This window comes from Trichoderma virens, assembly GCF_000170995.1.
Source record: "Trichoderma virens Gv29-8 chromosome Unknown TRIVIscaffold_90, whole genome shotgun sequence".
Taxonomy (NCBI): domain Eukaryota; kingdom Fungi; phylum Ascomycota; class Sordariomycetes; order Hypocreales; family Hypocreaceae; genus Trichoderma; species Trichoderma virens.
The window spans coordinates 145,122-169,302 of NW_014013659.1; the positions used below are offsets into that span (position 1 = coordinate 145,122).

The following is a 24,181-nucleotide window of genomic DNA, read 5'->3' on the forward strand; positions in this document are numbered from 1 at the left end:
GGTGTTGACATTTATCGCTGCTTGCTATAGCCGCTGCAGCAAAGCCGCCACATATTGGGGCACATCTTCCGCCTTCACATTCTCCTTCACAGAGAGCCTTCTGCACTGCACCTCGCAGATGCCATTTTCTCTCCAAGCCTTTCCAAGTACAATTACAACAGGATAGCCCGTCATATCTGCATCCTGCATTTTCCATCCAAAAGCCTCCTTGCGGTCGTCTAAAACAACATCTAGTCTCGCGGCAGAGCTTTCATGTTTGGTTAATGCATCGTAGAACTCTAACGTCTGCTCATTGACGCCAGACGTTGGAATTACAACGGCCTCAAATGGTGCAATAGCCCGTGGCCAGTTGAGTCCTTTGTCATCTGCCATTTGCTCTGCCACGGCGCCGAGAATGCGAGAAACGCCGATGCCGAAGCAGCCCATCTGGACTGGAACCTGCACTCCTGGGTTTTGCGGAAGTGCTACAGATGCCTCTAGGGGCACTGAGTAGCGAGTTCCGAGGAGAAAAGTGTGACCTAGCTCCAATGCGCGATGGATCTCAAGCTCTCCTGAATCACAGCGAGGGCAGCCATCACCATCCATTATGCGCAAGAGGTTTAGGTCTTCACCGGCTGGTGTCTGTGATATTGAAGACTGCTGGATTTCTTTACCTGCGAGATCCGCAGGAAATAGAGGGAGCTCGCCGTGAAGATCCTCAAATGCCGTTGCAAGTCTCGAATCAATGACATTCAACAGTTGAAGTTTTCCATCATGTCTCTCTGCCTGTTGGACGGCCTCCTCCCAGAACGATGCGGCATCACTGACACTGGTATCGAGATCGGAAACGACCGACTTGACAGCATGAATATTCCAGCTGTCCCCAGACGGTGAGTTCGTCAAGCGCGGGTACCACACATTTACAAGTGTTTTTCTGTCGTTTGTAATGCCGCGCCAGATGCCAAAGGATGAAGGGGAAATTGCACCCTCGAGCTGCCTGGATGATCGGGCCGCAGCCACTTCGTCGTTGGCGGTATAACCGCAGCTGCTGCAGGCTGCGACGGTATCCTCTCCAATGGCGTGAGAGAGGTGATACTCATGGCTATGCTCTCCACCCATATCTCCCGAGCTGGCCTCTGCTACCAATATGGGCAGCTTCAGGTCTGCGAAAAAGGCACTGTAGGCAGAGGCGACGTCGCGATAAGTCTCCACGGCATTTTCGACCGTCAAATCAAATGTATATAGATCCTTCATGATAAATTCGCGAGACCTTAGTAAACCGTGCCTAGGACGGATCTCATCTCGATATTTGCGTGCTACAAGGGTCAGTAAGGAGTAGTGCGTGGGGTATAAATGGAACGGCTCAAGGGCTCATACTGATTTGGTACAACTTGATAGGCAAGTCTTTGTAGGATTTCAGAGTGCCGGCCACGAGGGATGTAATCTCTTCTTCATGTGTGGGTGATAGCATGATAGGCACCTCTTTGCGGTCACGGAGCCGGAAGAGCTGGCGGAGTGTTAACATAACGCATCTTATTAGCTTGTGATGGTGGTTTTACCTCAGAAGAGACTTTATCAAGGCGGCCACTTTTACGCCATAGCTCTTCAGTTGTGAGGGTTGAGAGGGCTAGTTTCGAGGCTCCTAAAATGAAGTGGTCGTTGAGAAAAACTATCCCCTCCAATGAATTGCGTGGTGATTCGACCCACCTAGGTTTTGCATGTGCTTGTCAACGAGGCGCTCAATCTTATCTTGAACACGTAGTCCCAAAGGGAGAAGTTGGAAAACTCCAGATTGTGCCTGATAAATTGGTCCAAATTAACAAAACTATCTCGTACACACTCAGGCTAACAATTGAGACGAGGTCTGCTTACCTGACGTAGAAATCCAGCTCGGATAAGCTTGCCATGACCAGCTACGATCAATTAGCCCGGTATTTCCTCAAATTTGATGAAAGAACTGCGCCATACTTTCTCCTTCAGTGGCTGACACGCCGCCAGTGGGAACCCATATCTTGGACAGCGTTGATCTAAGCCGTATTGACTGAGCAAAATGAGGCTGTGAAAATATTCGAATGTGAGTCGAGCTACGAACGGCCTTTAGCGGGCGAAGTCCGCCATGAGAGACCAAGGCCGGAGCACGCATGTTTAGTGAGTGGTGAAATAATTCATTCTAATTTTTTACATAATTCTTCATGAGTGATAACAATGCAATGCTTGAATCTCGTATGAAGCGAGACTAATCACCAATGAGAGAGCCTGTGTTGGGTTCAAGACAATGAGACGATTCCGTAAACGCGCAGCGCTAACAGTAGGCGCGACAAGCGCCACCAATCTCTGTGGGCCGATAAGATAAGCAGCTTTCAAAAAAATTACTTGCATCGCATCCAGAAATTTGATGCAGCCGATTTCTACAACACACTCAGCAGCATCTTTACCATGGCCAAGCACTCCAAAAAGGCCAAAGGGCCCCAGCGCTCTGAGAACGATGCGGCTAAGCTTAAGAATGGACTAAGTGAGCTCACTTCTCAAATTCAGGAGAAATTGAACGGCAATCCATACAAGCGAAAGAATCCGCCTACGGAAGCATCTGGCAAGCAGAAGCAGCGCAAGCAACGCGATTCCGAGGGTGCGCCGCCCGCAAAAAGCACCAACGCCGATGATGTTGCTTTGCTCGCCGAAATCAAGGCTTTGGGAGGCGATGAGGAAGATTGGCGCCTGATCAACGAAGTCGCTTCCGACGATGAAGCAGTTGCTTCGGAGTCGAAGGTGCCAGTAGACAAGCGCCTGAAGGAGGAGCTGGCAGCTCTGTCAAAGGAACTTGGCTTTGCTGGACTTGCACCGATTGATGCTAGTGATGACGAAGAAGAAGAAGCCCAAGGCGATCAGGACGAGGAAGAAGAAGAAGAGGACGAAGACGAAGATTCTGACGACGATGTCAGCGAGGACGACGGCAAGAACCAGAACCAGAACCAGAACCAGAAAAACGGCAAAAACAACAAGGAGTCAAAAGAAAAGGGCCCTGCTGAGAATGATATGCGTCGTGTCGAAGGCCTGGTAAGTCGATATCCTTGGGTCTCAACGGCATCTCTGACAACTAACTCAGTGAACTAGATTTTCGAGCCTCGCGCAGACTGGCACGCTGCTAGGCTAGCTCAGCTACCCGGACCTACGGTGGATGACATTGGCCCTTTCATGTCTGCCATAAACTCCTTGAAGGAGCATGGAAAATATCTCTTGGAGACGGAGGCGGCCAAATACAGAACAACCATTTTTGCATCCTCGTCTCACAAGTTTCTTGCCACCATTATGACATCCGGTACTCTTACAGACAAGATTTCTGCTCTAACCCTGGCTTGTCAAGAGTCTCCCGTCCACAATATCCGCGCATTCGACACTCTGATGAATCTAGCCTCCAAGAAAAGCCGAGCACAAGCCATTGGAGCTATAGGAGCACTCGTGGATATGCTCGGCCCTGGCACACTTCTACCATCCGATCGACGACTGAAAACCTTTCAAGCTCAGCCAGGGCTTCTGGGCTCCCTTCAACGGGCTTCTGCCAAAATCTGGGCCCCAAGTCAACCCCTGCCCGGCAAAATTACACAGGCACATTTAATATCCTGGGCATATGAAGACTGGTTGAAGGAGACTTATTTCAAGATTATTCAACTCTTGGAAGTCTGGTGTTCTGATGAGATTGAATACTCCAGAATGAGAGCCGTCGACTTCGTCTACGCCTTGCTCAAGGATAAGCCGGAACAAGAATCAAACCTTCTCACTCTACTCGTCAACAAGCTGGGTGATCGTGACCGAAAGATTTCGTCACGAGCCTCTTATCTCCTCCTACAGCTACAAAACTCACACCCTGGCATGAAACCAGTCATCGTACGAACGGTGGAGCAGGAGATCTTGCTTCGACCCTCGCAAGATCATCGCTCACGCTACTACGCCATCAACACCCTTAACCAAACGATCCTTTCAAACAAGGAGCCGGCTGTGGCTGAGTCTCTACTTCGCATCTACTTCGACCTCTTTGCCACAATTCTGAAGACGGGAAAGCTTGGCATGCCGATAGAAGAAGAGTCCAGCAAGGCCCAGAAAGGACAGAAACCTGGCAAGGGGTCGTCATCTGGAAAGTCAGCTAACCAGACAAAACCAACAGCCGCTTCTGTCCCAGAGTCTGAGGCAGCTGATAAGCTTGTTTCTGCCCTGTTGACCGGTGTAAACCGCGCCGCTCCATTTGTAGGCACTAATGACATGGTGTAAGTGTCTAAAATGTTCAACCAGGTTATGACATGTGTTCGTGAAGGTAGCTAATTTCTTCATAGTATGGAGCGTCATCTCGATACGCTTTTCAAAATTGCGCACTCCTCCAACTTCAACACTGGCATCCAAGCTTTGCTGCTGATTCAACATCTCTCCTCCGCCAGAAATCTTGGCAGCGACCGTTTCTACCGGACTTTGTACGAGTCACTACTTGACCCGCGTCTCATGACCTCTTCAAAGCAGGCGCTTTACCTGAACTTGCTACTCCGCGCGCTGAAAAACGATGTTGATGTGCGCAGAGTCAAGGCTTTCGCCAAGCGAATGCTACAGGTGGCGGGTCTTCACCAGCCCCCTTTCATTTGTGGCTTGCTCTATGTCATTTCTCATCTAAGGCAAACGTTCCCTGATCTCTCAACTTTGGTCGAGTCGCCTGAAGAATCCGTGTTTGATGATGAAGCACCTGAAGATCGACCAACGTATGATGGACGCAAAAGGAATCCAGAGCACAGCAACGCCCACAGAAGTTGCCTGTGGGAAGTGGTATGTTAACATTTCTATAAGAAAATAATGCTATCAATATCTAATCGTTGCCTTAGGTCCCTATTCAAAGCCATTTCCACCCTGCCGTCAGCAAATTTGCCTCTTCGTTGATGGACAGAAATCAGAAGATGCTAAAGCCCGACATGGAGAGCCACAGTCTTATCAGGTTCTTGGATAAGTTTGTCTACAGAAACGCGAAAGCTACGGATGCACGTGGTGCGTCTATCATGCAACCCCTCAAGGCCGCCAAGGATATCGGTGATATCTGGCTGGGTAGCGGGCGAACTAGCTCATCCACAACGCAAGTCAACTCGGCTGCATTCTGGAACAAGAAAGCAGAGGATGTTGCTGCAGAGGATGTCTTCTTTCACAAATACTTCCAGCACGTCGCCAAGGAGACCAAGGAGTCTACGAAGAAGGCAACAGCAGGTGGTGAAGACGATGAGGGCGAAGCGGAAGAGGATGAGATCTGGAAGGCATTGGTCAATGCTCAACCTGACATTGACGAAGATGCCTCCGATGCTGGCTTTGACGATCTGGACGACCTGGACATGGCGTCTGATGACGATTCTTCACCTGCCTTGTCACTTGATGGCGATGATGAAGAAGATGATGTTAGTGTGGAGTTTGGTGACGATTCGGAAGAGGAAGAAGGCTCAGATGATGAAGATGGATTGGTTGCTCCAGATGTGCCTGACGAAGATGAAGAGAAGGGCGACAAGCGTAAGGCGAGAAGAAAGATGCTCAGGGGTCTGCCTACGTTTGCGTCTGTGGACGATTACGCCGAGCTTTTGGCGGGAGAGGAGGATGACCTGTAGAATAGACAAAAGCAGATTAATAATGAATAAAGATCGGGCCTGGAAGGCGGCAAGAATACGGAAAGTATGCCTATTGGACGAGTCTACATGGTGCATTTAGAGCTTCAGAGAGGAGAGGTGTAAGTGACGTCTGACGTGCACCACTACGGTTTGCTTCTTCCTCGTGGCTTGTGGTGAATGTCACTCTTGGCAATATGCCATCACCATGGGACCGGAGAAGGAAAAACCACGGGATCTCCAATGACTTTTCCCATTCGATTTGGATGCAACCATGATAAATAAAGTGACGGTCAGACGGGAAGGAAATGCCCGATCCAAAGCCGTGGCGTGTGTCTGACAGGAACTGGGGGAAAATATCCGAGGCTTTCGCAGCCCGAACTCGGATATGCCGATGGAGTGAGGCGGTGGTTTGGCTAGAATCGGGATACCGGACCGCTGATAAGAGCCGTATCAGTTTATCTTATCGGCGCATACATATTATGTTGGTGAGGATTATAAAGGCGTGATGGCGCGGGTCTCCTTTGCCTCGGCAATTACATTCTTTTTGCTGGTGTTTCTACTTGATTTGTTTTATTCCTTCTTGTTGTTTTCCTGTTACAGCGGAGAAGTGTGAAGAGAGGAGGAATAGAAAAAAAAGAACAGAGGCAATTGCACAAAATGTTTAGCCAACAAATTGCCCGTGGCGGGCGCCGCATCAGCCAGATGGCTCGAGGCGGACAGCAGCCGTCACTCGCTGCGCTGCGAGGAGTTGCTCAACGACGATGCTATGCTGAGGCTGCACAGGGTAAGTTGTCTCGTGGATTGTCTTTATTGCTGCCTGTGGAAGAGACTGGGGAGCAAGCGAAAAGAAGATGTTGCTAACGGTTGAGTTGTTTTTCCCCAACATATAGCAGCCCCCAAAGGACGAGTCGGCCGAAGCCTCGGGCTGCTCCTATATGGTGTCGCATTTAGCGGCCTTGGAGCAGCGGCAACATTCTATTCGATGGTACAAAAGGGCTTTGCCTCCTTCACCGACGCCGAATCAGCCAAGTTGTTTGTCCCAGACAGCGACGAGCTGCAGCAGATCGAAGAGACAATCAACAACCACCCGCTGGTCCAAGAGCTACGATCACGACCAGAGTTCAAGGAATCACGGCCGCACCTGAAGATGTCGGCCGAGGTCCGGAGCCGCACCCTCACAGGCGGCGCGCTGCAAGGCGACGGCATGATCATGGTGCCGCCCGTGGCCTTTATCGAGGACGGCGGCAAGTCCATCGTCAGCGTCACGTATATCGGCGACAAGCTGTGCGGCCACCCAGGCCTCGTGCACGGCGGCCTGCTGGCGACGATGCTGGACGAAGGCCTGGCGAGGGGCTGCTTCGACGCGCTGCCGCACAAGATTGCCGTGACGGCGAACCTGGAGATTAACTATCGCAAGCCGACGCAGGCCAACAGCTTCCTGGTGCTGCGCGGCAAGACGGTCAAGGTTGAGGGTCGCAAGGCGTGGGCCGAGGGATGCATCGAGACGCTGCCGGGGCCTGGCGAGAAGCCCGTCGTTTTGGTCGAGGCAAAAGGATTGTTCATCTCTCCCAAGTATGCGGCGGTAAGTCTATGAACTCTGTCTCAGACATATAAGGCGAGCTGTGACTGACAACCCTTGTTCTTTGCAGCTGATGCCCCGAATTAATTAAATTACACAACACATGCAGAGGAATAATGGCGAGATGAGAAGACGAGCCTATAGAACTGCTGCGTTTTGTTTTCGCGTCCATATTCTTTTCCATATTCTTTTATTTCTTTTTTTTTTCTCTCTCTTAAATGTCTTTGGAAAGCGACGGCGGGAATGGATTTCTACTAGAACTACACTTACATTATGCGGCGAGGCGATAAGATGCCTTGCTAGAAAGCAGAGGGGGGGGGATACTTCTTGTTCGTTTTTACAGCGGAGAGAATCGAGCCAGATGGATGTTTTACGTGATATACCTCTAAGTGCATATTTTGCAATCATGTCGAATAGATGCAAAGTACAAACATTTGCAAACAGCAGCACACGTTCAACATGTAAATAATAAATAAATATACGCCTGACAGGGGCATAGTCAGAAGGATAAAAAATGATATGCCACAGTATGGAGCACAGTTATTTCCAAACCTAGGTACGTCCCTATTATGCTTACTAAAGCTTCTCTGTTGGAACATTGACAGTAAGGACTTTACAGTACACAATTTTGCCTCATAGATACCTATAGTAACTGACGAAAGACCCAAATGCGGGAGACAGTCAGACCGATAAGTGCATCCCTGTAGCTGTTACGGGCCACTTGAGGTCACTTTTAGTATCTACACCCACGTATACAGGGTATACACCACAATAACAGAACGATAACAGCTAGACTATCCACTATATATCACACTACATATAAAAATCCTGCTTGGATTGGATCAATTGAAACTGCCTAGTATAGCCTCGCTGCTTATTCTATTACTTCGTTCGTGAATAGCTTCATAAGAACATGCCGAGCAATGTTACAGTATGGGCTGAGCTTAGTAGCATTAACACAGCATTGGAAGTTGGCTAGTCAAGGTTTTGAACTGCTTCCATATGGCTTTCAGATCCTTGCCCTGAACGAGATAGTCCGAACAAGATAGTTGCGTTCACTGCGTCGGGACGTCAGCTTGCATGACAACCACGGCTATCTTTGATGGTGGTAGCTTCAACTCTAGTTGCCGAAGATATCTCTACAAGCCACCACGTTCCCTAATTAGGACATCGGTCCTCCTCCTCAAGCGCAGTTTTCCGTAGATCCTTAGTTGTAGAGGCACAGGCCGAATTGGTGCGGAAATCTTACAAATCCCCACACGCTCATGCAAGCCACCCGTAACTCCAATGGGACAATGGTCTTCCCTGTATCGCATAGGGCTCCAGAGCGATGACAACATATGTCACATTTGGCGTGAAAACCTTAGGAATCTGTGTATGTAAGTGGGTTAGAGATTGCTTAGAAGTTGGTTAGAAATGAAGCAGTGACGGTGTTATAGTTAAGAAAAAGTCTCATTTATCAGCTTCAACAGTTTTAATTAACTTTACAAGAAGAGTTAGCGATATGAATTCAGACAGCTATATGAATACCTCTGAAACCCAGTTCTGCATATTGCATTCCGCAATTCTTTAAAGTTGTACTTTATTCTGACTTGCAACCAATTGAAGACCTGTTGCATATTTGAGTGACAGGAAATAATTTGACAACATGACGAAACTCATTGTCATCACAGGCATCACCGGTGTTCAAGCAGGTTTCTCCAAATAAATGCGCGATCTTTAATGTGAAGCGGCTGTCAGTTACTAACACAACATCTAATATCTAGGGCAGCTCTGTTGCTGACGCCTTCCTTCAAACCCCGGGTTATACCGTCCGCGGTGTAACTCGTAATACCGAATCCGAAGCTGCCAAGGCATGGGCAGCAAAGGGCATTGAGATCGTCCAGGGCGATTTCGACGATGTCAAGTCTCTTGAGCGGGCTTTCCAAGGTGCCAATGTCATTTTCGGCGTCACCGATTTTTGGAACATCTTTGGGAACCCTCAAAGTAAAGAGCTTAAGAAGCCTGATCAGGAACTTGTCGAATATTGTTATGAAGTCGAGTTACGACACGGCAAAAATCTTGCTGATGCCGCAGCCTCAACAGCATCAACGTTAGACCGGTACATCTTCAGTTCTATGGCTGATGCAACAAAGTCAAGTGGTGGCAAGTTTAAAACGCTATACCACATGGACTCCAAGGCCCAGGCTGTTACATATGCACAAAGCCTTCCTGAGCTGAAAGACAAGTTCTCTCAGATTCAAGCCCCCATCTACTTCCAACTTGTAACGGACTGGGGGCTACCAATTGCTCCGAAAAAGGTAACTTAACGCAGAATTTCTTTCCTGCTCTGACTACTACAGCTCAGCTAATAAATTGGTCTTCAGCAACCAGATGGCACTTATCGAATGATGGCCCCCGGCGCCGGCCACAAGCCCATCCCCTTTGGAGACGTTCGCAGCGACCTTGGGCCTTGTGTCAAAGCTCTTGTTGAGCAAGCGCCGCCTAACACAAACTTGTTTGCTGTGGGTGATTATATTACCTGGACGGACTATCTTCGCATCTTCTGCGAGACGCAGGGCCTTACATATGGAGGTGTCGACGAGCTGTCGTATGATGAAATAAATGAGCTTTTGCCCGGTGGCTTAGGTCATGAATTCGGATCAAATGTCTTATTTGCATTTGAATTTGGGTATGAGGGAAAAGAACATGGAATTGTTGGGCCAGGAAAGGTGAGTTTAGTTTACTAGGGGGCCAATGCTATAAGAGGAGATTAATAAGCTGACTTGAAATATCTACCTAGTACGGAGTTAGAATGACATCCTTTAGAGAATACTGCGAGAAAAGGGATTTCTCTGCCTTGTTAAGCAAGTAGCAGAATGGCCATGTAATTTTGAGTTACCACAGCCGTATATTATCAGTATCTGCAATTTGAGAGTACATCAAGATGTTGTCTTGCTTCATACGAACCGTCCAATGTGACAGGACATTTAGAGATGGTTACTTCCTCCAGCCCCTTCCCTAGAACTAGAAGTACGGAGCACACATAGTGCAATGATTGCAAGACTTTACACTATGTGGGATGATTCAAAAGAATTAAAAGGAATCCATACAAGTACATACTCATAAGTGAAGAACAAGGTACGGGAAAAAAACAGCGGGGGCCGGCCAGCGGAAGTCGGCGGTTTCGGACTGTCGCCATCAGCCTCCCCAATGAGCACATCATCCGCCTTGGCCTATCTTGGAGGGAATTGGACGTTGCATGTGGGGTTTTCCTGGCACTAGCAGCAGCGTTTTCTTCTTTTTTCTGCTTTAGAATGTCACAATGGGGGAAACGTCTCTGTAAAGGCGGGCGAGGGTCCGAGGAGGTGTGCATACATAGTATTAGTGGGAGATTTCACTTACAAACACAGAACCAACTCTAAACGGATCGCCCATCTCGCATTTGATTTCATCATCAGTCCTCCCTCTTTTGCATATTTATATGTCTCGCATTGTACCTCCACCTTTTTTTGTCTCTGCATCTCTTTTCCTCCCTTCGTCTGCCTTTTACTTGCTTTTCCTTTTTCCTCGTTTAGAGCAAACAAGCGATTCGGCTTTTATCGATTAAATCGTTCGTTATTACACAATGGCCACGTGCGTACCGTAACCGCCCTCTGCTCCTCTACCGCCTTGCATCTCGCAACTGAGATGTCACTATCTCATTATCATCACCACTACCTATTAATCCATCCTATCTACCACCATTGAATTATACCACCACCACCACCACTACCACTGCAATCCTCAAATAGCATAGCACCCAAACAAGACACACACAAAGAAAAAAGCTGACTCCAACAAACAGCAACATCACCTGGCATCCCTCCCTCTCCCGCCGCGAGCGCAACCAGCTCCGCAACCAGCGCGGCCTCACCATCTGGCTGACGGGCCTCTCCGCCTCGGGCAAATCCACCGTCGCCACCGCGCTTGAGCAGCATCTCCTGCACCTGGGCCTCGCCGCCTACCGCCTCGACGGCGACAACGTCCGCTTCGGCCTCAACAAGGACCTGGGCTTCTCCGAAAAGGACCGCAACGAGAACATCCGCCGCATCTCAGAGGTCGCAAAGCTCTTCGCCGACGCCTCCACCATCGCCATCACTTCCTTCATCTCGCCCTACCGCGCCGACCGCGACCTCGCCCGTGAGCTGCACGCCCAGACCAGCCAGGACGGCGACGAGCCCATCCCCTTCGTCGAGGTCTTTGTCGACGTGCCCCTCGAGGTTGCTGAGCAGCGCGACCCCAAGGGCCTCTACAAGAAGGCTCGCGCCGGCGAGATCAAGGATTTCACTGGCATCTCTGCTCCCTACGAGGAGCCTGCCAACGCTGAGATCACAATCAAGACTCACGAGAACACCGTTGAGGAGTGTGTTGCACAAATCACAAACTGGCTCAGCGCCAAGGGCTACATCAAGAGTGAGGTCAAGAACTAGAAGTGAGAATTATAAGGAGGGAGGAAAGATGCAAGGAAAAGGGAGAAGATAAAACAACGTACGGACACAGGAATAATCACTCCTGGTCTTTGTTCATATTGCAAAGGATTGATTGATATAGAACAACGTGAAACGAAAAAGGGAAAAGAGTCTCATTAAGGACACAGACAATAATGATAGAATACAGGCGTCTGACGCTTTTAGAAAAAAAAATACATCTCTATGCCACGCTCAGGGAAATTCGGCCTCGTAGTAAACAAAAGCCGTGTATTCGTGTCCCTCGCCGGCCCCCAATCCCGCTGCAGCCATCTCTGAGCTGAGGTTGGCGTCGTCCTTGGTGACCCTGCCGTGCTTGTCCCGTCCAAATGCATTTCCGCCCAGGTACGAGTACTTGGAGTCTAGTGCTGCCTTCGCCTTGGGCGCGAGCTTCGGTGTTGTCTGTGTCATATGTAGTTAGTCTTTGTGTACGAGTATACACTTAACTAATGAGATGGTTGATGGGCATGGGGTGTATAAAATCGCAAGCAGCGGCGCAACGCAACATACCTTGATCAGAGCCGTGGCGTAATCCAGCGGCAATCCGTATCGCAGCACGGCCTCAACAAAGACGCGCAAGGTGAGGACATGGACCCAGATCATGACGCTTTCGCTCCATCCAGTCCTTCCCATACGCAGAGCCTCGCCACAGACCTTGCGCTCTTCGTTGGTCACGCGGTCCAGCTCACGCTGCTCTTCCTCCCGGCCACCCTCGACGTACTTATACTGACGGGGAGTCCATTTCTGCTCTCGGCACTTGTGGATAAACTCGGCGCTGTGCTTCTTGAACGTCACAACAGCGAACAGCGTGAATTCATCGTCGTGGTCGATTTCGACAGAGGATCGGGGCACCACCATGGGAGCGAGGGTTTCATAGCTCTTGATGAAGTCTTTCTTCGCATTCGTCGGCACGGCGATGAGGTGGGTCTCGAGGTACTCGGAATCTTGAACGAGGAGCGATGGCTTCACAATCGGAGTGAGAGATTTCGTTGCGAGAGTGCCCCTGCAGCCGTGACAGGTCAATTAGCGAGGAGCAGCAGAGTAGATGCATGATACCCACGTTTGTTTTCTTTGCAGAGCTGCAAGGTTCGTCTTGACGGTGTTGTACTGGTTGAACTTGGACTTGACATCATTGTCGACAGTGTTGAGCTCCTAGGCCGCGCGTAAGATGTATGAGCTTCGCCTGACAAGTTTAGGCCAAGGATTAAAAAAGCATACCTTCTGAAGAGTGCTGATGAGCTCAGCTATGGGTTTATCGGCTCGGTACCTCATCTTGTTCCAGCTAAAGTTGCGCAGATAGTGATCGGTTGGCTCTGCCGCATGTCGTCAGTCCCCCCACCACATACACCATACAGAAGCGATATTTGGCTCGACTAACTATCATTGACCATCTTGTAGGAAGCCATTCGGTCTTCATCGTTGTTGAGCACGGTGCGCAAGGAGTCCGCAACCTTGGCGACGACCGACTGGCACGCCGAGTCGAGCTTGGCCAGGTCATCGGCTTGCTGGACCAGCAGGTCTAGCGTTCCGATCTTGAAGTCGGGGATGGTGAAGGGCAGGACTGAGCCATTGTCGGCGGTGATGGTCGCACTCAAGGACGAGATGGCTTCATCACGGCTTCCAGAGTCGAAGGCGCTTTGAGGCAGCGATATCAGCGCATACTTGGACGACATGGCGGTGGCTGCTGGAGACGGAGATAGAAGTAGACCCGATGAGGAGGAAGGCGAGAAGAGCAAAGAGAAGGGACGAGAGAGAGCAAGAGGGCAGAGAGGATAAACAGATGGAAATCTCTCTCACGCAAAAGGCCCGGGAAGGATCGCAGCTCTGGCTTTGAAGAAGAAGAAAAAAGGCGCCGACACAAGCTCGAATGGTTGCTTGGCTACATGTATAAATTAGGTTGCGGCAAGCAGAAGCAGTTCGCGAGCAAGTCCAGTGACAGTTCAGCTTAGCCCAGCTCCAGCAGTGGGGGGAGCGTGCTGAGCAGCAAGAGCACTAAGGTATCTAGTACGAGGCCTGTTACGCCACGGCCCCCAATCCCGCCTCTGAGTCGGACAAGTCATCAAGTATCCGATACCTAACCCACGGCCCAGGTCCCCGTTAAAACGCCAGCCCCTCGCCTTGCATGGAAGAAACTCGGCATTGACGTCTTCCGCCGCCTGTGTACAGCGATATGCATCTAGACGACATGTTGTTTTTCTGTAGCGCGATGCATCACCCCCGTACTTGCATATGGAATCAGAGCGCTACGGACGGCGCTAGTCCCGTCTCAGCAACAGGTTCAGTCGGAATATGAAGAGAAACGATGCGCCGTGCACCGCCAACTTTCTTTGTCAGGCCATGGCCATGACAACCGCCTGCAACGCGCGACATCACGGCCTGTGACGGCGATACAAAGGACTGCTGACCGCCCCTCGGTTCCGGACCATGTGAGCGCCTCGAGACGGCAATTCTGGGGCCTGTTTGTTCGCTCTCCGTCCTCTGCAACCGTCGCCTTTCGTGCAAGCATCGCCGTAGTCGGCATCGTCAAACATCTTGCTCTGAGACACAGCCTCTCTCTGCCAGCCTTTCCGAAACTCCAATTCCCCCAGCCCGCGCGCTGGGCATGAGGCGGTCTGCAGGCGCATCATCCTAGCGCCATGGCCGCAGCTCCTGGTTCGTTTCCCCGTCTCGTATCTCTGCCTACGTCTTTATCTTTCCGCTCCCATCCCGGCCTGTTTCGCCTCTGACTTGCTCTTGGCAGCTTCTGCGACGCTCGCCATCTGCGAATCTCCTCCGCCCGAGGATTCGCCTGCCAAGGTTGAAGCCGCGCTGGAGTCATCCGCAACTCCGGGCCCCAGGTCCTCGACCCCGATCCGCACCTCTAGTCATGGTATGTAGGGCGCAATTCAACGTTCCGCCAGGCCTCGAATCTGGTACCGTTTGGCCGGATGGATTTGCTCATTGCAGTGCCCAGATGTGACCGATGCCCCGGAGGGAGCCTCTATTCACACCACGGATGGCCGCGTCAAGAACCCTGTGCCCAGCAAGCTCAAGGGCAAGGCCGACAACAAAAACGGCAACTTTGGCGTCATGCACATCGATATAAATAGCTCACAGGCCGCCCTGCGAAACGCTGCCGCAAAGCGCACGAGTGAGGAGACGGAGGCGGCAGCGAGACTGGCCAACATGCGCGGCTACCAATCTATCAAACGTAGCAAGCTGGCGTGGATTCCGCCCACCGAAACCGATCCGCGCTCTTCCGCCCCGGCCTATGGGGCTTCGCAAAACGGCTATCTGAATCCCTCCTACCCTCTACCTACCCGTAATCTGGGACCTTTGCCGCACGAGGCCAAGGCTGAGCAGGCTCGCCTTCTCACTTTATTACGCAGCTTGAATCCCGTCGTGGTGGTGGATCAGCTCTGTAAAGCACTGGCCTACTTTGGTGGCATCCCCGGTGCTCCTTCATCACACGATTCGGGCTTCCCAGAAAGCGGACACAACAATGGCCAGGGATCCATTTTCGTCGGCTGGGTCGCCGAGATATTCCCTCCAGTCGAAGGGAATCCATCAGCTATAGCACCACATCCGTCTCTCCAGAGTGATATTGTCTCTGCTGCTGCTGCTGCCGTGGCTGTTGCTGCCTCAGACATACCCTCGTCAACTCAACCCCCAACTCTATCTCATTCCGCTACTGCCCCTGCCGCTCCATCATCCTCTACGGATGTTGCAGCAGATCCTTCACAGCTCTCAGAGACGCAGAATGCAGCTACTGCCACTCCTGTCAAAAGACCGCGAGGACGGCCAAAGGGGAGTAAAAGCTCCAAGCCTCGCATAGACAAAGGCATCAAGAAGTCTGATATGGCACACCATTCATCCAGCCAAGTTGACGCGCTCGGCTCGCAAAATTCACTTGGTCTATCCCAATCTGAACCAGGATCCAGCGAGCAAACTAGAAATGGGCTTGTTCATCCCGCGTATCATGCTGATATTTCAACGCATCTCGACCCTGATTCTAGTATCATGAGCACTCCTGGGACGGGTAAAAAGAGAGGTCGACCTAAAGGATCCAAGAATCGACCAAAGAATACCCCCGAAGCCGGCCAAGTGACTGCGGATACCCCTCACGGCCTGCTACCGGCATCGACAACCTCCAATCCAGTTGCACCCTCCCCCTTATCACATAAGACAACGGGGAGTCTGAATAATATTTCCTCTTTTGCGAATACGATGCCTCCCAGAGTAGAGCAGCAACAGCACCCCTCGCCCACGATGCAAGAGAGTGTAGTGGCGCAACACACCGGACATATGGCTGTGCGAACTCCTCAGACGAGCCAAACAAGTGCTATTCCGGCTGTGAGTAGCTGGGCTGGATCGGCAATGCAGTCTCTGGATCAATTTCGCTCCATCAATAACCACTCGCATCTTAAGAAGAGAAAAGTCGGCGATCCTGTACAGGTGGCTAGGGACTCACTCTCGGCAATCACAGCACCCGACGTTTCCTCTCAGATTCGACACGGCGATGAGACTTCGTTACAGATGGCTGCTTCTGACCCAAATAATATGAAACGTCGGCGGGTATCTAGAGAATCTCTTCAGAACCCCATGTTCAACAATATTGATTCTCAATCTGGCCGAGTCGGCATGACTACGTCACCCATACTTAACAATACCTACAACAGCATCTCTCAGGCCATGGCCACCAATAACTTTGATAGCCAGTTGGCTAGTGCTGCGGTTAGGAAAGCTTCGAGCCAGCAGCATCTGCAACAGCAACATCACCCTCAACGATCGCCGACGCAGCCTCAGAGCCAGAGCCAAAACCAATCGCTTCAAACCCAGCAACAGTCCCAGCAGTTTACATCTCAGCGGCCTCAGCAGACCACAGGGATGCGTCCTCCGCCACAACTTCAGCAAGGAGGGCATATGCCGTCGGGAGCCTCAAGGTCCAGAGGGCCAGGCCAGATGTACGGAAACAGCTCAACGAACATGGCCACACAAGGCTTCTATGGCCAGACAAGACAGCTGCCGGGCCAGCTAGGGCACGTAACCAGCGCTGGCGGCAGCTTTGCTAGAGGCGCAAGCAGCGGTCAAGCATCACAATTTGGGTCTTCCAACATGGCGAGGCAGAGCTCCGACGAAGCTCGTGCCGCCAGCTTGTCCCAGCAAGCGTCTCTAGCTATCTCGCGCAGCCAGTCGGGACAGCAGCAAACGCCCACAGCTCGCCACCCGTCTTCTGGCTTCACCAACGGCCAGCAAGTTCCCGCAACGTCGGCGTCAGCGCCCACGACGTCTAGCCTGAGCCAGTTCCAGACCTTTGCAGAGCACAGCTACCTCGACATGGACTACGGCCTGAACGAGCGCGACGTCCAAGATGCCGCCGCCGCGTTTGGCGACTCTACGCAGCTTGAGGCTGCGCTGGCCGAACCGAATATGAGAGAGAGGCTTTACCAGGCCATGGCTAATCGCTAGTAGGATAGCATTTCCTCTTTCCCCCCCAGCTCGTAGATTTGTTATTTGGCATAACCGTGTGAACATTTGCCGTTATTATGGAGACACAGAGAGAAAAGGGCTACGCAACGTGGGGGAACCGGTGGGTTTCCTCTTTTTTTCTCCATCCATCATCAGAAAAGAAATTTGCTTTTATTTGTTTGTTTCTTTTGATGTTTAGGCGTGTAGGTGAACTGGACGGATTTTCAAAGGAGTCAAAAGGCAACCCGGTTTTGTTTTTCACTTTTCAATCTTTCTTGGGAGTTTCTTATCTTTTCTTTGCGAAATGGGGCAGATGAGACTTATGATCCGATCGTTTGTGGATGGTGCTATGATTTTTTCCACCTTTCTACCACCTTTTGTTCTTCTTTCATTTACAATGTGAGATGTGTGTACGTTTGAAACGACGGGTGCATTCATGGGGTGAATGGGATAATATGAAGTCTGTTGGCGTTTTCTCTTGATCATTCTTCACATTTTTTTTTTTTACTTCTTACGAAACAAAGCAGGGATAGCGAAGCATGTTGAGCAAAAAGCCATAGACAATCCCGTAGAAATACGGGCAAGGAAGAGGAAAATATATATATATGTATATGTATATGTATATGTAAAATCTACAACTTGATTCTCATTATAAGACGTGCGAATAAATCAAAAACAGTCACTGGAAGAGTCTCCATGGCAAGATTTATTTAAGAATGTGTCTTTTCTTCAATTTTTTTGCAATCAGCGCTGGCCGTATACCAGTTTCGCCGAGAGGGCTACAAAATGAGAGTACGCAAAAATATAGCGAAGAAAACAAAGGAAGATAACGCTGCTAAGAGAAGAGTCGAAAAACACAAAAAGGTTTAACAGACAGGCAAGCAGGCAGAGCAGACAGATAAGATGAGAACAGACTGCGCAGGTTCTATGCATGCGGCTGAAAGCTGTGCCAATGCAGGATATTTCCCCAGGATATGACAAGCAGGACGGAAAAAGGGGGACCCCCATTTAACTAGTCCAAATCACAGACACAAAAAAAGGGAAGAGACGGATACAGGAAGTCGAGATAGACAAATAAAGGAAATCTTTAGAGGGAAAGAATATGAGAGAGGTTAAGGAGCAAGGTAAAAAAACAAAAAGACCACAGATAACCCCAAGATATTCCACAACCGGAATTCTCACATCGCGTGGATTCCATCCGTATCCCCTTCCCTAAAGAAAAAAAACGCCTGTAAATGCTTCTTTTTGTGTCGTCCAGGGACACAACAAACACAAGGAAATAAATGGTATAAGCAGATGGTTGTGCTTAGTTCAAAAGAAAGATGGCATGCCCGATGAAAGCAAGCGTATATAAAGACCAAAAAAGGTAGATGTAGATGAGCCGTGTATATATTGGGCAGTATAATAAAAAGGTAGGCGAGAGGCTTTAGTCCGCATCGTCGCCAAGGGCTGCGGCAGGTGGCCTCACTGAGTCGGAGATGTGGCGGCCGTAGCACCATTCGTCTTCTTCGTCCAGGCCATCCTCTCGTATTAGATCCAGCATAACCTGCTGGTTCCGCTTGATGTCCTGCGGCCGTTGCACAATCTTGCGGTCCATAATCATGGCCTCGGCTGTGGTCAGCCAAATGGACTGCAGCGATGGGAGATCCCCTAGTAGAGTCTTTGCGTTGTCGCGTTCGAGAGGTGCCATGGGCGCATCGGCCGAGAGACTGGTATTGAAGACGCTATACGGCATGAATCCCCCGTTGTGGGTGGAATCTACCGATCCCCACGGACTCCGGCGGCCGCCTTCGCTAAATGATGTCCGGTGCGGAGGTCGATCGCTGCTTGTTGACTTCTTCCGTCCAAAGCCCTTCAATCCTAGCCGGCCCTTGGCAGAGGCTTCGCCAACAGGCTCCTTGGTGAGAGAGCCAAACCAAATATCAACAGCAGCCCGTCGGTTGTTGTAGCCCTTTGTTTCCCACAGCTTCTCTACCTGGCGAAGTCCACCTAGGCACAAGATGGCCACATGAACTTCGTCGGGCGGTCGTTCCCTCAGATAACCACGTAATGATCGTTCCACTCGACCAACATACGTCGGGGGTCGCAGGCGGCGGCAAAAGGACGAGATGATGAGAGGGAATACTTCATGGACCCTCAGTAGCGTCTGGTTGTCATACATGTTCATGATTTGCGTCTCGATCGGATTCACCGTGTATGGTTCCCTTTGCAGTCCGTGTCCGTGTTCAGCAATATATTGCAAGTGCAGTTTCCGGTACGTCTCGAAAAAGTGGAAAGTGGTGAACAGTAAAGGTATCAGTCGTCGGCGCATACGCTCGTGCTGTGGTGCGAATGCCAGCTTCTGGGCTTCCGTCTGTCTTAAAAATATATCTTTTGTAATCCATTCGCACATCAAATACGATAGCTTGGCCGCGACATGGAGACGATGCCACAGACTACACAGATAGTGGAAGTTGATTTCGGCGGAGTTATCAGGTATGGGATATAGGCGAATAGCATATGCGGGTATGTGATTATACAGATGTTGTCGGACAATGGGTGTTTCGTTTGCGGTGATGAGTGAGTGCCATGATTTCGAGGCTAGTCGGAGGTTAAGAATATCTGTCAAGGGGAGGGATGAGATGATTTGGAGCTGTAGTTCGCTCGGTAATGCGCTGAATAGTTGATCAAAAGGGATGCTAAAAACAAAGTTAGTTTTGAAGACTCTTTTAGATACTTGCCCGGCGATGAGAGAATTAATTTCTTGGAGGGAAAATGACAAACCTTTTTCGCGTCGACTCCGTAGAGGCTCTTGAATGTAGCGTTGTCGTATGCTCAACATCGGTTTTTGAGTGTTTTGAGCCTAGAGAGACCTTTTGTCGAAAACTCAGGAAGCGACCCTTCTCGCGTTTCGAGTCGGCAGGTTTGAGGGCGTCGACATCCGTGGGCTTGGACGACTCTCGCAACGGTAGGATGAACCTCGACGTCGTCGCCGTCGTCGTGACACTGGCTTCCGCATGATCCGCCTGCTGGCGGCTGGCGTTGAGTTGGCTGAGCTTCTCAAAGTAGCGCTCGGAAGCGAACTCGGTGAGGTGCGGCGGATCCATGGCGACGCGGCGTTGAGACTGGGACTCAGCCATGATGGGCGATGGAGGCGAGGTGAACGAGCGACGAGATACAAAATTCTATGGGTGACGAGCGGCCGCGGCCAGCTCGGGGAGTTGAAGGCGTCTCTATTGTCGGACGCAGGGAGAGAGCAGTCGTCTTAACATGGCGGGGAATGGTATGGCGAAGTCGCCCAGTAGGGAGAGAGAAGAGGGGGAAGCGAAGGGGTGCGAAGGATTGCGGTGAATGGAAAGGCGACGACGACGTTGGTTGGCCGTCAAGGGCAGCTCGTCTCGTCTCGTCTCGGTTCGTCTTGCGTCGTCTCGAGTCGTCTGGGAGCTGCGTCTAGCTCTGCCGTGTAAATGATGTATGAGTACAAGTACGAGTATGCGCTGCGACGGATTTGGCGCGGCGATGCAAGGCGAGGAGCGGGAAAATGAAAAAACAAGGCAAGGAGCTACTCGTACGCGATGCAAAAGCAGGGCAAGGCTCTGGGCAGAGGATGAGAAAAATGAGGGTGGGAGTGTAGAGAGGATTGCGATAGGGAAGAGACCTGGCATGTGTGGGAAGGACAGTGGAACACGTACAGTGGAACAGGACCCGCTAGCAGCCCGCTAGGTGGGAGTCGGGGATCGCCCGGGGCATTTGGGAACGCTGTTTGGGGGACGAAGCACCAGAAGCACAGCGGAGAGAGGGCGAAAAAAGGTCCACGGAGCCTCTGCACCCTTTGCAAAATCGCAAAATAAGGGCGAGGGAATGCTGTTGCGCTGATTCGCCCAGGCGGCCGTTTGGCCGGCGTAATAGTGGATCTGCTGAGGAAAAGGTGCTGGAGCCAGTGACCCGAGCAACGTTGGGGGCTTCAGCACACAGTGTCTGCACGGCCTGGCGTGCGCTGCGGAGCTCCCCAAACAGGGCCTGCTCGGCGACGGCCAGGGTGCCCCGTACAGTGCGCTGTCTGCCTTTGGGGCAATGTCCGGGGCATCTGGGGCTGGCAGCTTTGGGGAGGGGGGCCGCTGTCTTTGGTACGTACTCCGTTCCCCCAAACAACGCCTCTAGGCTGTCGCTCTTAGCAAATCGGCCCTCTGTGGGCCCAGGGCAGTCGGGCCGCACAGTAGCGCCGCGAGCGAATCCGCACGATGGCGAATCCCCATTGTGGGCAAGGCAGGGGAAAGTCGTTCCGTGGGAAAGCTTCGGCTAGGGTCACGATACCAAGGCTGCGGCTGGCCACGAAGTAGCAGTTGGCCGTGCGCCATGGGGCCGGCTAGCACGCCCTTTACCCCGAGGTACTTTCTTAGTGACCTCTTGGTACTCGCACTTGCGTCCGTCGCGTGCGCTGCTGAGATTTCCAAAATGGCATTTAGCCGAACGCGGCCAATCACGTTGGGTACAGCACCGTGCGCAAACCGTACGCCGCCATGTCAGCCCAATCCCTCGGTGTCGCGCAACGTGCTGGGAAGCGAAAAAAGAAAAGCCCCAAGAGGGGACCAGAAAGCGCTTCTCGCGACGCTTCCAATCTTCTTTTCCCTACCGAACCGCAGCCTCGCTAGTCCGACAGAGTCGTAGCGCTGGCTGCCATACGGAGTCTATCATGTACAGAATGTACCCAGTACTGTGCCTATGTAGGTACGTACATACAGGTACCTGCTGGACTGATTGCATGCGTTGCGTGTCCCACCTTTGAATCATTTCGGACCACAATCACGATCCACAGCCGCACAGCATCCCCGAGATGGCCGCGGCTCCATTTGCCAAACCACTCCATAGAGATAAGAGCTTCGGGTCTGCTCTACCGTACATACTGTACAGCAACAGGCAGTGGTGCGAGGGGGGCTTTTTTGGTTGTCGTCGTCGCATTTGCAGGGCCGAGCAAGTCCAGTAGCAGGCAGGTTTGTTCTGCATCGTTGCGCTGCTCGTATTGCTGCGCGGCCGTGCGTCGCAGAGAGGAGACAACAAAACAACGCACACCACCGCTTTGCTGCTACGACGAATAGGGCACGATACCCCAGGCCCGGATGTTACGAGTGTCATTTTCTAGCTCCATGCGTGTGAGAATCAATCACGTTGTCTGCCTTGCTTATTCGCACATGGCGCCGTCATGGCCTTACATACATACGCCGTACATATGGCCAGTGCCACTCGGCTCCAACAGCCAACTCGACTCTATTCCCGACGACCATTTTCCGAAGGCGGGATATCGAGCGAAATTGGACGGAAAGGCCACGCGGACCTAGGACGGCCTGCTGTGCTGTACGCAATGGTCTGCTATCTAACAATCTCATCTTGTCATCCTCTGTTTGGGCTAGTTGATCCGAAGATAACATACGAGCACAGAGCAAGCAATTGTCGGTATGACCATGCTGATGACAGTCGACACGGCGCGCCAGTCGCTTGGAGGCGATAGATACAGTACCTACTCCGTACTCGATGCCCTACTTCACCACTCTCCGGCACGCCCAATATTACCGGTATATATGCCGTACACCAGCCCGACATGCATGGATTACTCTTGTCCATGCATCACGAAGCCGACGCCGCGCTACCCAGTGTGCTAGCCGTGGCGTTGCCGCAATCCGTCCCGGCCGAATTCTCCCTTAGCGATGGAGATCAAGACACGGATATACAGGCGTTATCGATCCGTTCACTACGGATAGGGCTGGGCGTGTGAGCAGACTGGGCTTGAAATAAGAAGAATAGCAGGCTCCCAGCGCCCACAGTGGTCTTTGTCAGGGCAGTGCGGGAAAGCAAGACGAGACAAGAGGGAGGAGGCCACCGCGGCCCTACTCCGGCCGTTCTGGTGTCTCATGGAATTGTCGATCCAAACACGAGAGGACAGGACTGCAGCAGCGGGAGGTGAGTGGCCCAAGCCATGCCCTACCCCGACAAGCAGCTCCCCACACCAACCAGGCCTTTCAATGTCATTGGGAAGACGTTGCACAGCACGGTGATGGCGGTGGTGCTACGTCGCATTTCCGTGCCTTTGCCTCTGTTGCGTTAGAGTCCATGCCAGCATCACGGAGTTGGCGCCGGTGAATTTGCTTCATGGCGGCTCGGTAGATGGGGATGATCATGAAATCATGGAGGCATCAAACAACTACCGAGGCCGCCTCCCTTTTTCCCTGTGTTTTGACTCCCCAGTAGCAGCAACCTGCCCAAATCTGTCAACGTAGATCCAAAGTAGGAAACGAGGAGATGCCCCATATGGACAACGATGTGCAGTCGGAAAGATATGAATCGCGTAAAGGCAAAGAGAAAACCCCAGTTATCTAGTGTGGTGCCTATGACGCTTGGCGCTGCCTCGGCCGTCGCTGTCGCCGATAACGAAGAAACAGCACCATCGCACGGGCTTCTCTTCTCTCTTTTTTTCTTTTTTTTCCCTTCTCTGCACTGTTTACTTTTATGTTTCCTTTTTTTCTAATTTTTTCCATGATAATACTACCGTACCGGCATTAGCACCCTTACTAGTTCAGTACAAGACTTTGAATCGCCCGCAGCAGCGCGAATTGGAGCACCGTGGCCGTTTCGGATTCTTGACTGTGGGCCGGCATCGATCTTATCAAACCCCCGTACTTCCAGCAGGGCGAGTTTTGTCTTCCCTGCATTTGATGCCCTCGATCCGTCAAATCGGAGCAGCTCCAAGGTCCATCACGTGATGCCCCAACATGCCTTTCGATATCTTTTGTTGCTGCTGCTGCCAATTGGATCGCGGTGACGTCGCCCCCAAGATGCGTGATGGCTGCCCCGAGATTGCCCGTCCTATCAAACCGTCTCCATAAATTGCATACCTGCGTCTACCTGCGTCGGGGAGCTCGGAATGGCGCCACGGCGGTGTCGTGTCGTCTTCTTCACAGGCCGGAAGCACTGGCAACTCGACGAAAAACCCCCTGACGGGTCTGCAAGCAAAGATACCTTGAACGGCGCGGGAGCGGTAAGGCAGAGAGAGGGTCGAGAATACGGAGGACAGTAATCAGAAATCATGCTGCGTC

General features: G+C 51.5%; 9 protein-coding genes across 9 annotated transcripts; 5 read left to right on the plus strand and 4 right to left on the minus strand.

Moving 5' to 3' along the window:
• Positions 1-24: 24 nt before the first annotated feature.
• Positions 25-1,896, minus strand: TRIVIDRAFT_40587 (uncharacterized protein; the record flags this gene model as incomplete). Its single annotated transcript, XM_014095135.1, has 5 exons — positions 25-1,295; positions 1,357-1,486; positions 1,539-1,621; positions 1,687-1,777; positions 1,852-1,896. Coding segments are annotated over 5 exons (1,620 nt in total), but the record flags the coding sequence as incomplete, so codon positions are not given.
• Positions 1,897-2,415: 519 nt separating this feature from the next.
• Positions 2,416-5,600, plus strand: TRIVIDRAFT_162676 (uncharacterized protein; the record flags this gene model as incomplete). The annotated part of the gene is made up of 5 exons (XM_014095136.1): positions 2,416-2,913; positions 2,980-3,033; positions 3,091-4,238; positions 4,305-4,782; positions 4,839-5,600. 5 exons carry the CDS (start codon positions 2,416-2,418, stop codon positions 5,598-5,600), a joined length of 2,940 nt encoding a protein of 979 aa, XP_013950611.1.
• Positions 5,601-6,162: 562 nt separating this feature from the next.
• TRIVIDRAFT_216969 (uncharacterized protein) lies at positions 6,163-7,688 on the plus strand (the record flags this gene model as incomplete). Its single annotated transcript, XM_014095137.1, has 3 exons — positions 6,163-6,384; positions 6,491-7,182; positions 7,250-7,688. The coding sequence occupies 3 exons, from the start codon at positions 6,258-6,260 to the stop codon at positions 7,268-7,270; spliced, it is 840 nt and encodes a 279-aa protein (XP_013950612.1).
• A 1,257-nt stretch (positions 7,689-8,945) lies between these two features.
• TRIVIDRAFT_16897 (uncharacterized protein) lies at positions 8,946-9,908 on the plus strand (the record flags this gene model as incomplete). Its single annotated transcript, XM_014095138.2, has 2 exons — positions 8,946-9,479; positions 9,546-9,908. Coding segments are annotated over 2 exons (897 nt in total), but the record flags the coding sequence as incomplete, so codon positions are not given.
• Positions 9,909-10,703: 795 nt separating this feature from the next.
• On the plus strand, positions 10,704-11,863 carry TRIVIDRAFT_210664 (uncharacterized protein; the record flags this gene model as incomplete). The annotated part of the gene is made up of 2 exons (XM_014095139.1): positions 10,704-10,794; positions 11,006-11,863. The coding sequence occupies 2 exons, from the start codon at positions 10,787-10,789 to the stop codon at positions 11,628-11,630; spliced, it is 633 nt and encodes a 210-aa protein (XP_013950614.1).
• TRIVIDRAFT_183728 (uncharacterized protein) lies at positions 10,704-13,524 on the minus strand (the record flags this gene model as incomplete). The annotated part of the gene is made up of 6 exons (XM_014095140.1): positions 10,704-10,794; positions 11,006-12,068; positions 12,177-12,669; positions 12,727-12,818; positions 12,885-12,979; positions 13,045-13,524. The coding sequence occupies 5 exons, from the start codon at positions 13,337-13,339 to the stop codon at positions 11,862-11,864; spliced, it is 1,182 nt and encodes a 393-aa protein (XP_013950615.1).
• A 778-nt stretch (positions 13,525-14,302) lies between these two features.
• Positions 14,303-17,114, plus strand: TRIVIDRAFT_227281 (uncharacterized protein; the record flags this gene model as incomplete). Its single annotated transcript, XM_014095141.1, has 3 exons — positions 14,303-14,318; positions 14,407-14,535; positions 14,620-17,114. The coding sequence occupies 3 exons, from the start codon at positions 14,303-14,305 to the stop codon at positions 17,112-17,114; spliced, it is 2,640 nt and encodes an 879-aa protein (XP_013950616.1).
• A 708-nt stretch (positions 17,115-17,822) lies between these two features.
• Positions 17,823-20,212, minus strand: TRIVIDRAFT_173973 (uncharacterized protein; the record flags this gene model as incomplete). The annotated part of the gene is made up of 2 exons (XM_014095142.1): positions 17,823-19,792; positions 19,878-20,212. 2 exons carry the CDS (start codon positions 20,198-20,200, stop codon positions 18,541-18,543), a joined length of 1,575 nt encoding a protein of 524 aa, XP_013950617.1.
• TRIVIDRAFT_187379 (uncharacterized protein) lies at positions 17,827-18,616 on the minus strand (the record flags this gene model as incomplete). The annotated part of the gene is made up of 1 exon (XM_014095143.1): positions 17,827-18,616. One exon carries the CDS (start codon positions 18,045-18,047, stop codon positions 17,859-17,861), a length of 189 nt encoding a protein of 62 aa, XP_013950618.1.
• Positions 20,213-24,181: the final 3,969 nt, after the last annotated feature.